The 12383-nt window shown below is 45.8% G+C and overlaps 1 protein-coding gene across 1 annotated transcript; it reads left to right on the top strand.

Moving 5' to 3' along the window:
- The first annotated feature begins 533 nt into the window (after positions 1–533).
- LOC149350298 (pfs47 receptor-like) lies at positions 534–11109 on the top strand. The gene is made up of 3 exons (XM_089579310.1): positions 534–635; positions 1286–1527; positions 10619–11109. Exons 2-3 carry the CDS (start codon positions 1327–1329, stop codon positions 10862–10864), a joined length of 447 nt encoding a protein of 148 aa, XP_089435436.1. The 5' UTR covers positions 534–635; positions 1286–1326; the 3' UTR covers positions 10865–11109.
- Positions 11110–12383: the final 1274 nt, after the last annotated feature.

The raw sequence follows: 12383 nt of genomic DNA on the forward strand, positions 1-12383 counted from the left end.
ATATTTGGGGTCTATTAATTTGTGGAGTCAGAATGGTCGACTCTTTTTGCCAACCATGAAATTTATCTTGAGTGGAGTCATTGAAACACAAACACCTCCTTCATTCTTTTGCCCAGCACTTGCACGAAAACTCTCGACACACGAGTGCTTCTAAGGTACGCAGTGTTGAAATAAATAGAATGGCTGGAGCACAGCAGCAACGAGCGGAGAACACAAAATGCAGCTACTTCCTTGAGCTGCCGAATTTAGGATACCGCACTTGGCGATCTCGCAGAACAAATACAAGCACCAAGAACGACCGTAGGTAGACCCATGCAGTCTTTGCCATATATTTCGTTTGCTATCCTCTGCAACAAACTGCTTGCGAATGGGGTAGCCTGGGGCACGTCGGTTAGGGGGAAGGAATAAAAAATCAGCAACAAAACGAGAAGCGTCGAGTTATTTCTGGGGCCATGTCGTTATATTCACGCTATCAGTCGTTTCGTCCCCATGCCAAGTTCCTGGTTGCTTTATCTGCGCTGACTGTTGCCCCCCTCTGTGTCGCTCACCTGGCAGATTTATAAGCCGCAATTCTTGCGCGTAGTTTGCATTGCAAGCAGAGGGTGCCACAGAGTTTTCTCACGCCCACGACCAATGTGAGTTTTTCGCTTTGCTCGGTGTTCATTTTGCATGAATGCAAGTTTGCTCATTGTGATACGCCGTTAAACACATATACCGCAAGTGTAGTCGTCAGAAGGCGATTATTACATTTCACGAATCTTAGCCAGAGTCTATACCATAAACGTGCGGTCTGCATGGACAGTTGCATGCGCTAAAAAAAAAAGACTTCAGTGGATTTTATATTAGGAAAAACCATTTAGCATCAGCAAGCAGCCACGCCATACTTCTTGAAGCACATTCCCACAGTGCTTCCTAGTTCTCTGCAGCCTCAATCGCGTTTTGCAGCGCACCCATTCCACTGCGACATGTCGCCAGCTTCGATCTGAATCTCACACACAAAAAAAGAACTTCGCGATGGGTGAAAAATAATTTGCTTCCAGGCTAGTTGGCGCAGGAGTCGAAGCAAATATGGATTGCTCTCTAGAAGGACGTGGAAGCGAACCAAATATCTCCTGAGTGTATCCTTGTTTTTGAGCCGCAGACTTTTCTTTGTCAACAATATCGCCTACACGGAATATACGCCGCGAACGCTGAAATTCATCTAACGTTCCAAAAAATTGGGATTTGAGCTCACCATGAAAGGCAGGTACTAAAATTTTCATCCTCTCTTTACTACCCGAACCAGCTCGAAGACCCTTGCCAACCTACCTCGCAGCCTACCGCAACATGTCCAAGACAAGTTGGCTCCCCTGCTACAAGGGCAACATCCCGCAGAATGCGGTGGTGGGTGGTTCCGAAAAATGCAGAGAGCTGTTCGTAGCCCGTGCCTGGCATAACAATGGCCTACTACCGGGCAAGGCAATCCGCTCTCTCCAATGCTGCTACGTGTGCTGGGCAGGCAAAGAGTACTGGTACGAAAATTATGAAGTAAGCACATTTTTAATGGGCCGATATCAATCCACACATCTTGCATGCCTTGCCATAGTAGCTTTATGGTACAAATATCCACGGAAGTTTTCGATACACAGAAGTCACGGAAAGGCTGAACTTCCTCGATGCCTGGAGGCGTGACCTTACATTCAGGCGTGCGCTGTGAAGGTTGAACATGGAAGGGCAGCGAATACCAAAACCTGCGTGCTTGGGTTGCCAGGAAATTAAGGTTTAGATTTTTCTTGCCTTCCGTGTGTCAAAAACTTTTGTTGGTACCTGCACATAGATGCAGTGACACGGGCACAAACAAATTATTTTCTATATAGGTTTCTCGAGATTGTTGCAAATAATGGCGTATTCCAATCGGTGACCTCTAGCAAGTGCTCCACGTAACCAAAGAGCATATTTCTATGCACTGTTTGGATTGAGACCCTCAGTTCTTATTGGGCGGCAACGGATATTCTGCCCTATCGCAGATTATAAGAACTGCTTCGGAACGCCGTTTGGATTACGCTATGTCATATTGTCAAATGGGTGTGACGACTTCATGGGCACTGTTCTTATCGAAAGGAGCACAGGTTGGCGTGGCATTCTAATGATGAATTTGTGCCTGCGATGAATTGAACAGCTGGGCGGCGGTGATAGCAGCTACTGTATTCGGTGTACTAAGTCAGAAATGAGAATACGGTCCGCTCTCGGCCGTACGCCACCGGTGATAACTTGTTTATTTATTTATTTTTATATGTTTCAAGTACCAACACCACCTGTTGGGCACTATCGTAGAACATAATCCAACAACAAAAGACAAAAGCGAGCACGTTTCGTGGTAGTACGAGATACTGGAACGCTTTCAACGGCATAGCCGTAAGCATTTTGGTGGAAGTCCAGAAATGCCTCTCCGCTCCAGGTAGTCAACGTTTGATTTACTGCCTGTAATCTGTTTTGCTTTAATTTTAAAGCTGCGCCTTACTCCCTCGGTGTTGCCTGCAAAACTCACCGCTCTGTCCTCACGAGTACCTGACTTGAAGAGCGAAAGTGAGGTCGGGTGGAACAACAGAGCAACTGCGGCGCAGGGTATATACGCCGCTCGCTCACGGATATACGACCGCTGCGCGCGAAAATGTTAACCGGACCGCGGCCACCTCAGAGGTTGCGAGATTCACGGGCAATTTGTATTCGTGCTCTGTGCACACCAAATTTTAGTTCACCGCTTTCAATTAGTCAAATTTCATCGTGCCACAGGCATGAGTATACCCTGTCAAACCAGTGCAGTGCAGTGTTTTTGGAGCAAGAGCTGCGATCCGCTTTTTAGCGGTGAAAGCAACGAAAGTTTTTGTACGTAAGAACTCTTGATGTTTTACAGCATCTGTTCGCTGGCTAATCACAATCGCAACGCTTCAAAAGCCGAATTGACTGCCGATCACGTATCGTTCTTAAGTGACATTTTGCAGTTTTGGTTCCCAGTCAGTTCGTTCCCAGCCAGCCAACGTCAGATCTATGCTTCAGAACACTGCCTAGTGAAGTGAGAGCGGGCACTGTAGACAAGACGAGGAGAATGGGTTGCGCTCGCTGGGGCCACAGCCGTTTCAGCCAGGAGTTGTTGCGGGGGGCAGCTGATAACAGTCGTACACTCGAGAGTCGAGTAACTGTTACAGCACAATACGACTCCGCCTGTTTATTACGGATGGCAAGGTGAGAGCGCTGCTTTACCTGGAAGTGAGGCCCGGTTTCGGGGCGCAAGAATTTTCATATGCGACCTAAAAGCCATCGCAGAATGTCGTGCGTGTTTGCTGTTATTAACCCTTTAATGCCCAAATTATGAACGAGCGGGAAAAAAAATTATGTCCACATTATGCTGGCTGATATATCCGCATGCAAAAAAGGCGAAGTAAAAATTGTGTTGGCGCCACTTGAATCGGGGAAATTGGCTTGGCGCCAATCAGCAAAACTAGCATTTGGTCCATTTTGCGCAGATAGTTTTGTGTTCTGGGCAGTACCAAATCGAGGGCCTTCTACCAAGTCGAAGGCTCAGGGATAGTAGGCAAGCTTTTGTCCAACACATGTCGTCCCATTTCCCCCGCAGAACAGACTAGAATGTATTGTGCGCTGGCTGGAAGTCACACATTAACTTCACTTTTCCTTGGCATGACTTGCTGACAGTACCGCCGAACATTTTAACCGGGAAGCGCTGGCTACTTAGAACACGTTGGCATCAAACTTTGTTCGCAGGCAGCATTTAGCAATGAGCACACTGCGAACAAACTGTACATCGTGAATTCACGACACTGGACATGCGAAGGGTTGATTGTGTCGTGGACAGGACATTTAATCACGTAATAGCGTCCGTTACGCGTTTCTGTACCGTTATTTTTTTTTTCCTTTGCACTAGTGGTAATGATTGGTCAATATAGAACTCTTTATTGCCCGCCGGCGTTTACCACAGCATGCAGTAAACCTCCATTCGGCGGCAGTGGGGCTGTTTTTAGGGATGGACAAATTCGGATTGCGTGGGCGGTATCTTGGTGTCAGCCTTGCGATATACCGTACAAATGTGTACGAGCTGCACACGCGCAGTTACAAGTGCGTGCCCCATCTTATTTTACACCATGGAACTGAGCGTGCACCATAGGTATAAGTTCATGTAGTATACGTCCACGCTAAAACATTTATGCTATGCTATCACTCTCGATTTGACAATCTTTTTGGCACGGAAGTAGTCCAGGAAACCGCAGAAAACCCTTTTTCCTTGCCTATGTGAGTCACAGTGATGCGTCCTATCTTCGAGCTGCTTCAGACCTGTCGTCTACCTTGGGTGTGAGAATTTCGACACGAGCTTTGTAGGTCCACCCACATCATTAACGCCTTGTGCCCTGCAGCAGCCCACACCTCATCTAGGTTAAAAATCCGGCAGCTTCCCATCCGGTACCTCCTTATACCTCACAGGTAGCTACAGCCATATGACGATGTCTTCTCGTTTTATCTTCAATCAATCAATCAATCAATCACCTTTATTTCCTTTGAGAAGGAGGAGTGCGGGACTAAAAGCTCGGGGAGCTTGACGAGGTCCCGACCCCTTACTGGTTGGCAAACAGCAAGATGACGGCCAGTCATACATAAAAAATAAACAGACAATATCAAGGACACACTAAAAAAAGGCAAACGCAAATGAAACTCAAACAAAAATGCCGGTACAAATCAACAGAAGCTGTCGCGAACAAAATGAAATTATTTTAGTCTTGCAAAAAAACAAGTTGGCAAAAGTGTTTGACGATGTCGTTTTGGTTACAGGTGGGATCAAACTCCACACGGTTTAGTAAATTTAGCAATGAGGGCAACGTGTAAGATAATGATTGTTCATCGTAGGATGTCCTAGGGGTGGGCACGGACCATATATCTTTGTATCTGGTTTGACGATCACTTGTGTTCACCTGTAGTCCTGCAAGACGAATTGCATAATCCATATGAAATTTAACGAAAGCTTTATAGCGTACAATCAACCTATAATTGTATAAACAAAACACAGGAAGAATATCAAACTTTGAAAAAAGAGGCTTCGTGGAGAAAGTGTAATGTACATCAGCAATATAACGCACTGCTCTCTTCTGCAGTAAATGTAGCCTGCGCAAATTGGTCACACCAGTTGTGCCCCACACCATGTTACAGTACTGCATAAGAGATAGCACTAAAGCATTGTAAAGCATAAGTTTCACTTTAGCAGGGATAAAGCGCCGCACACGCGCAATGGCACCAATGGCAGATGACAACTTAGATTGGAGGTAGTCGATATGCTCATTCCAGGTAAGATGCTTTGAAAAATGTACTCCAAGACTATTTACAGAGTCCACCATCTCTAGCTGTTGGGAGCCAAGAAACAAATCCATCTGTTCTGTCAACACTTTGCCTCTAGGCGTATACAAAATTACTTTTGTTTTAGTGGGATTTATTTTCAAACAATTCACCTCAGCCCAGACCTTTAAATCAGCCAGCGTCTTGTTGGCCTTGCTTTCAATATCTTTGCACAAACTGCCTGTAATAAACAGTGTTGTGTCATCAGCATAAGAAATAACCGAAGAATTTTCTGTGCAGTGTACAATGTCATTTACATAGATTAAAAATAAAAGTGGTCCTAAAATGCTTCCTTGCGGCACACCAACATTAACCGGTTTCATTGCAGAAACGACATTGTTGGCATCTACAAATTGCTTTCTGAAAGAAAGGTAAGATTTAAAAAGCGCATGTGCTATTCCCCGCACGCCGTAATTTTCTAATTTGTTGAGAAGGATAGAATGATTGATCAAATCAAATGCCTTAGAGAAATCAATGTATATACCTAATGCCATGTGCTTACGACTGAATGCATCTATAATAATTTCTTTTTGAGTGAGGAGGGCTGTTTCGGTAGAGCGGTGCTGTCGAAAACCATGCTGAAAGTCATGAAGCAGGTTGTGGCGATTAAAAAATGATAGTAATCTTTCGTGCATTATTTTCTCAATACCTTTTGAAAATACTGGAATGATTGAAATCGGCCGATAATTAGTTAGGTCAGTCTTATCACCGCGCTTAAAGACTGGAACAACGCGGGCAATTTGCATTTTCTTAGGGAATACACCCGTAGACAATATTATGTTATAGATATGGGTAAGGACCGGGCTGATAATATCGAGCACGTACTTTAAAGGGCGTATCTGGATACCATCGGCATCCAGTGACTTGCTATTTTTTGTGGCACGGATGCAGGAAAAAACTTCAAGTGATGTAGTTGGAGCAAGGAAAAGCGATGTTGCATTCCTTATAACTGGTAGAAACTGCAAACAGTTGTTCAGGCTGGGATCGTCGTACTGGGAAGGTTCTATGGTGAAAACTTCATTAAACATTTGTGGAATTGCGTTTCCGGAAAGTTGCTGTCCATTATAATATAAAACATCTGGAATACCTGAACTCGAGGTGGGATGCAATAACGTATTCAATTTGCGCCAAATTACATCACTTCGTTGATTGTCAGGGTTACTAAATATACCTAAAAAATAAGAATCTTTTGCTGCCCTAAGCTTATTTGTCAGGCTGTTCCTAAATTTTTTAAACTCCGTAAACAGCGTTGCATCTCGACTTTTCACAAAACGTGCATACAAGGCATGTTTATGTTTAATCATGTCAAGAAGCTCGGTAGATAGCCAAGGTTTCCGCGCTTTAGATGTGCTTGCAAGTTTCTTCAGTGGGAAGTGTGTATTATATAAAGTTTTGAAAATATTTACAAAAGATGAATAGGCAGAGTCACTATCTTGTGCTCCGTAAACGGTTTCCCAAGTTTGCTGGGCGATTGCACAGCGAAAAGCCTCAAGATGTGGTGAAGTAATAGACTGAACATAAACCGGTTTCTTCGTTTTCCGAGTTACACGAGGGGTTTTATTCACTAGCAAGATGATACCCAGATGGTCACTAATGTCAGTGTACACGGCATCAGCCTCCAAAGAATCGGTACTAATGTTTGAAATGAACACATCTAATAAAGAGGCGCTATCAACAGTCACACGCGTTGCAGTAGATATAGTGTTTAAGAAACCTGAACTTGTAATTAGAGACTGAAAATCTTTTTGTACCTGGGACGATGATAGCATGTTTATATTGACGTCGCCTCCTAAAACAAGGTTCATTTTTTCTTCCGTTACATAAATAAAGAGCCTTTCAAGGAAAGCAAGAAAGCGGGTTGCATCACCTGACGGCGGTCTGTACACAACAGAGAACACATTTGTCCGGTTTTGCAATGTAAGCACCTCATAATCAGGAGTTGTATCAGTGAAATCGTGAACAAGTTCAGCAACTATATCTTCTTTGAGCATAAGCGCTACGCCTCCCCCTCGCTTATCTCGACGGCTACAGAAAAAGGATTGATAACCAGAAAGCTGGAACCTATGCGATGTGGGCGTTAGCCAAGTTTCGGTTAACATTATAGCAGTAATTGGTATTCCGAAGCTGTGGATTAACATTTCTAAATCGTCTGTCTTATTTGCTAGAGATCGCACATTTTGATGGAAGAAGGTCATTGCTGGTTTTTTGTCTGATATAAGCTGTTTTAGTTCAGAAGGCAGATAACCCATATCTAAAACAACGAAGTCCAACAAAAGTTTTCACATTTGTTTTTCCTACGTCATCTTTTGCAGATCGTCATAGTGGGCAATGGGAACAATGGCGCTGCCTTCCGATTTTCGGGTGAAGATCTTGCCATTTCGGCACCATGCAAATTTCCAGCCGAGTTCTTTCTTTTTGCTGTTTGCAGCACCAAACAAACGTTTCATGGCTGGACATAAGTGCTCATTGATGTAAATGGGAGTGCTGGGCTGCAATTCTATGTCAATGTCCTCGGTTGTCAGTCGTTTTTTTCGAGCTTTTTCTAGAAAACAGTCACGCTTAGCCCTGTGTGTGAACTGTACCACAATATTAGGGCTTTGGTCGTTGCCGGCAGTCCTAACCCGGTGGCAAGCTTCAACATCACCCTCCTCAAAGGGGGCATCAAGGGCCACTGCAAGTTTCCTTGTTATTTCGAGAGTGTTTTCCTTCTGCCCAAGAGGTACACCTTTGATTTCTGCGTTGAAACACCTCGTGTGCTGTTCATTTTGCAAGAGTCTTATTTCATGATCTTTTAGTTGTACAAGCAGGGCCTCTCTGTCCTTTTCCAGAGCCGTTACTGTGTTCTTTAGCTCTGAGTTCTCGTTTTTCAGCTCATTGACTGACGTTTTCATTTCCTCGTAATTCTCGTTCGCAAGTTCCAAGAACCCCTTCATTTCTCTGATTTCTTTTCTTATGTCTCTTTCAAGACATTCACGCAGTTCTTTAAATTCATTCTTCAATTCACGCTTAAGTTCTTCGAACAATTTGGCAAGCTCTTGCTTGCCTGACATTGCCAAGAAAATGAGAGCCAAACGAAAAAATAAGCGAACGTGATAGCAAGCCAAAGATGTTTAGAAGCACCGAAGTACAATAGAATAAACACTTGTGCAACACAAATGTGGCAGCAGCAGCAGCAGCTAAGGTAGAATGTCTATCTCACTATACAAAACAAGCATATAAAAAATTACGAACCTGCGTTGCGGAAAGGAACGGCTCAATATGCGTGCACGCGGCCGCAACTGCTGCTGCCAACTGATGCGAAGGGGCTTCCTGCTGGGCTTTTAACCGTGAGGCTTGGGATCCCGCGCAGGCGCGTTGCTGGAGATGCTGCGCAAACTTGATGCTTTGCTCTGGTGATAACAGGTGCAGTCAGGGTCGATCCGAAAGTTCTCTTGCCGGCAGTTTCTTGTAGCTGTATTCCGTTACCTGCGTTGCGGAAAGGAACGGCTCAATATGCGTGCACGCGGCCGCAACTGCTGCTGCCAACTGATGCGAAGGGGCTTCCTGCTGGGCTTTTAACCGTGAGGCTTGGGATCCCGCGCAGGCGCGTTGCTGGAGATGCTGCGCAAACTTGATGCTTTGCTCTGGTGATAACAGGTGCAGTCAGGGTCGATCCGAAAGTTCTCTTGCCGGCAGTTTCTTGTAGCTGTATTCCGTTACCTGCGTTGCGGAAAGGAACGGCTCAATATGCGTGCACGCGGCCGCAACTGCTGCTGCCAACTGATGCGAAGGGGCTTCCTGCTGGGCTTTTAACCGTGAGGCTTGGGATCCCGCGCAGGCGCGTTGCTGGAGATGCTGCGCAAACTTGATGCTTTGCTCTGGTGATAACAGGTGCAGTCAGGGTCGATCCGAAAGTTCTCTTGCCGGCAGTTTCTTGTAGCTGTATTCCGTTACCTGCGTTGCGGAAAGGAACGGCTCAATATGCGTGCACGCGGCCGCAACTGCTGCTGCCAAGCTTGTTTCCCTCTGATCTACCTTGAAAGCAATGTCTGCGAACAGCAGGCAACGCACGATTGTGCATGAAATACAGTAAAGGAAACACCGCAAAAGACAAAGGAGTGACACGACTGCACAGGCACTTGGTGATAATTAGTAATTAGGTACTAGTCAGTTCAAATTAGTACCCATTCCTAATTGCATATGTTCAATACCATGAATCAGTTGGCATATACTCCACGTGATGCAAAACAAGAAACACAAGGTCTCCCTTCAACCAAGTCGAGCGAAAAATGTGGCTTAATGAAGTAGGCGTAGCGTGCCTGAGTCACAGCGCAAGGGTCCTGGGTTCGACTCACAACAATATTTCTCCAATTTACTTTTCAGGCTAATTAATTTACTTTGCATCCTTAGATATCATAACTACACTTGAATGAAGCTGTGACCTCATAAATAAAACTTACTTCTAGCTTTAATCACTTTCACTCCACAGCTCAACGTGTGACGTCACAATCTTTTCGACGAATCGGGATTTTCTCGACATGCCAACAACTGGGACGGTTTCTCCACTGAACAGGAGCTTAACGCTGTAACGTAAAAATTCGTACTGCTGCTGCTGTTTATCGGCAAAGCATACAACAGGCCGTCATAGCGCACCGCCCTGGGCGGCTATAAAACTGTTCAAAACCACAGGCGGCCGTCTGGACCTCTTTTTCAATATCGCCCTGCTTCCCGTCGGCGTCGATCTGATGGCTTTGGAGGCTGTCGGATCGGCAAGGCTCGATAGGTGCACATATATTGAACCTCGTTCTCAGTCCACATCGTCATCTTTGTACGTCCTGACCCCAAACTCCTGCGTTCACCTGCTGGAAGATGAGAATGTTGTATGTGTGGGTGGCCCGGGAGTGAATTTTGTCGTGGCTATGCACCTTGTAATCGAGCGATCGGGATTGGGTGAGTTGAGCGGCCGGCAAGGCTATTGCCGTCACTTTCCCGAGCATTGGAATGAGTATTCCCATAGGGGACGCTTTTCGTCACTTAAGGACACAGTGTAATATCTAGGATATCTTTCTGCTTGTGCTGAAATTTTCATCGAAAAAATCATACCTCCTTTTGTCGTATATCGTCGTGCTTTGAAAACAAGATATCGTTGAAACGTCTAATTTCTATGCGATAACGCAGCATTCAGCTGAGTGTTTGATCGACCGGGAAACGGAATGAGGGTGATTCTAATAAACGCCACTATCTTTGTACCTCTCTTTGGTAGGTCCTGGTCAACGATGGCGCCTCATTGAAGTGGGTACCGAGTTGCGATGGAAACGTGCCGAAAGGTGCAATCGCGGGTGGCCACACATCCGACGGCGAAACGCTCTACATCGGCCGCACTGGCCACGCGGGCACGTTGACAGTGGGCAAGGTCCACCCGTCTACACGGTCAATTTTTATTCCTTACGGCAACAAAGAGTACCGCTACAATGGTTACGAGGTCTTGGTGAATGCCGATGAGTCCTGAGTGGATGTAAGATTGCGCGACTGGTCTTTATGGACACCATACTTTATCGGGAACAGTCTACGCAGTGTGCGTTCTGAAAGGCACCGCTGATACCATGCTTGCGATGAAGTCGTGGGGAGGATACTAAACAGTTTTCTAGGCAGCATGTGTTGCGAGCTTCTGTTGGCTCAACCCATAAATGGAAACCTTTGTATTATTCCGACACTACAATTAATTCAGGGCTGGGGTGAAGTGATTTTGAACATGTGAACAATAAAACAAAATGGATGAGCTTTTTGACTTCCGGCAGTTTCTATTTATTACACACTCACAAAAAAATTAGTAGAGCTAAACTTACCAGCCTAATGTATTAATCAATGAAAGTTGGTTGGAATTAGCGGCGTTTCAACCAGGTAAGGTCGGTCTGTCACATGCATGCAACGAAGACGGTTGCACTCGCTCAAACGCATTTACAGACATATTTTATGCACGCGACGAGCCAACCTGACACCCAAAGCTGCTTGGCTTTCCCGTCGGAATGGAGAATATCCGATCCTGCCGGCATGGCGAATCTACGAGCACGCCATGTGGAACTTTTCGCGAAGTATTGGACTCCTTTTAGCACATCGTCAACGCTGCATTGAACTCAAAGTAAATATCGCACTAACTGCCTTATATCTCAGCGGGCACCGTCACCGCAACCACGGATGGCGTGACAAGGAGGGTAGGAAGGAAAGACGCAGAGCAACGATTGAAGTGTGTGTGTGTGTGTGTGTGTGTGTGTGTGTGTGTGTGTGTGTGTGTGTGTGTGTGTGTGTGTGTGTGTGTGTGTGTGTGTGTGTGTGTGTGTGTGTGTGTGTGTGTGTGTGTGTGTGTGTGTGTGTGTGTGTGTGTGTGTGTGTGTGTGTGTGTGTGTGTGTGTGTGTGTGTGTGTGTGTGTGTGTGTGTGTGTGTGTGTGTGTGTGTGTGTGTGTGTGTGTGTGTGTGTGTGTGTGTGTGTGTGTGTGTGTGTGTGTGTGTGTGTGTGTGTGTGTGTGTGTGTGTGTGTGTGTGTGTGTGTGTGTGTGTGTGTGTGTGTGTGTGTGTGTGTGTGTGTGTGTGTGTGTGTGTGTGTGTGTGTGTGTGTGTGTGTGTGTGTGTGTGTGTGTGTGTGTGTGTGTGTGTGTGTGTGTGTGTGTGTGTGTGTGTGTGTGTGTGTGTGTGTGTGTGTGTGTGTGTGTGTGTGTGTGTGTGTGTGTGTGTGTGTGTGTGTGTGTGTGTGTGTGTGTGTGTGTGTGTGTGTGTGTGTGTGTGTGTGTGTGTGTGTGTGTGTGTGTGTGTGTGTGGAGGGGGGGGGTATGAAAGATGAAAGCGGTTCCGCGGCTTACCGAGGCTCCAGCGGTGCCCTCCACTAAGGCACCTTTTTCTCCGTTCCTTCTTTCACTTCCCCTTTATCATTTTCCTCACGGCGCAGCTCTGCGTGTTTTGAAAGCTTCATGGCGAACTCCGACTGACGTCCTCAGCCCTTCAATCGCATATGTTGTTCTCATTTTGCGCGCTT

Source organism: Amblyomma mixtum, chromosome 3 (assembly GCF_055824585.1).
Source record: "Amblyomma mixtum isolate Tamu chromosome 3, ASM5582458v1, whole genome shotgun sequence".
Classification (NCBI taxonomy): Eukaryota; Metazoa; Arthropoda; class Arachnida; order Ixodida; family Ixodidae; genus Amblyomma; species Amblyomma mixtum.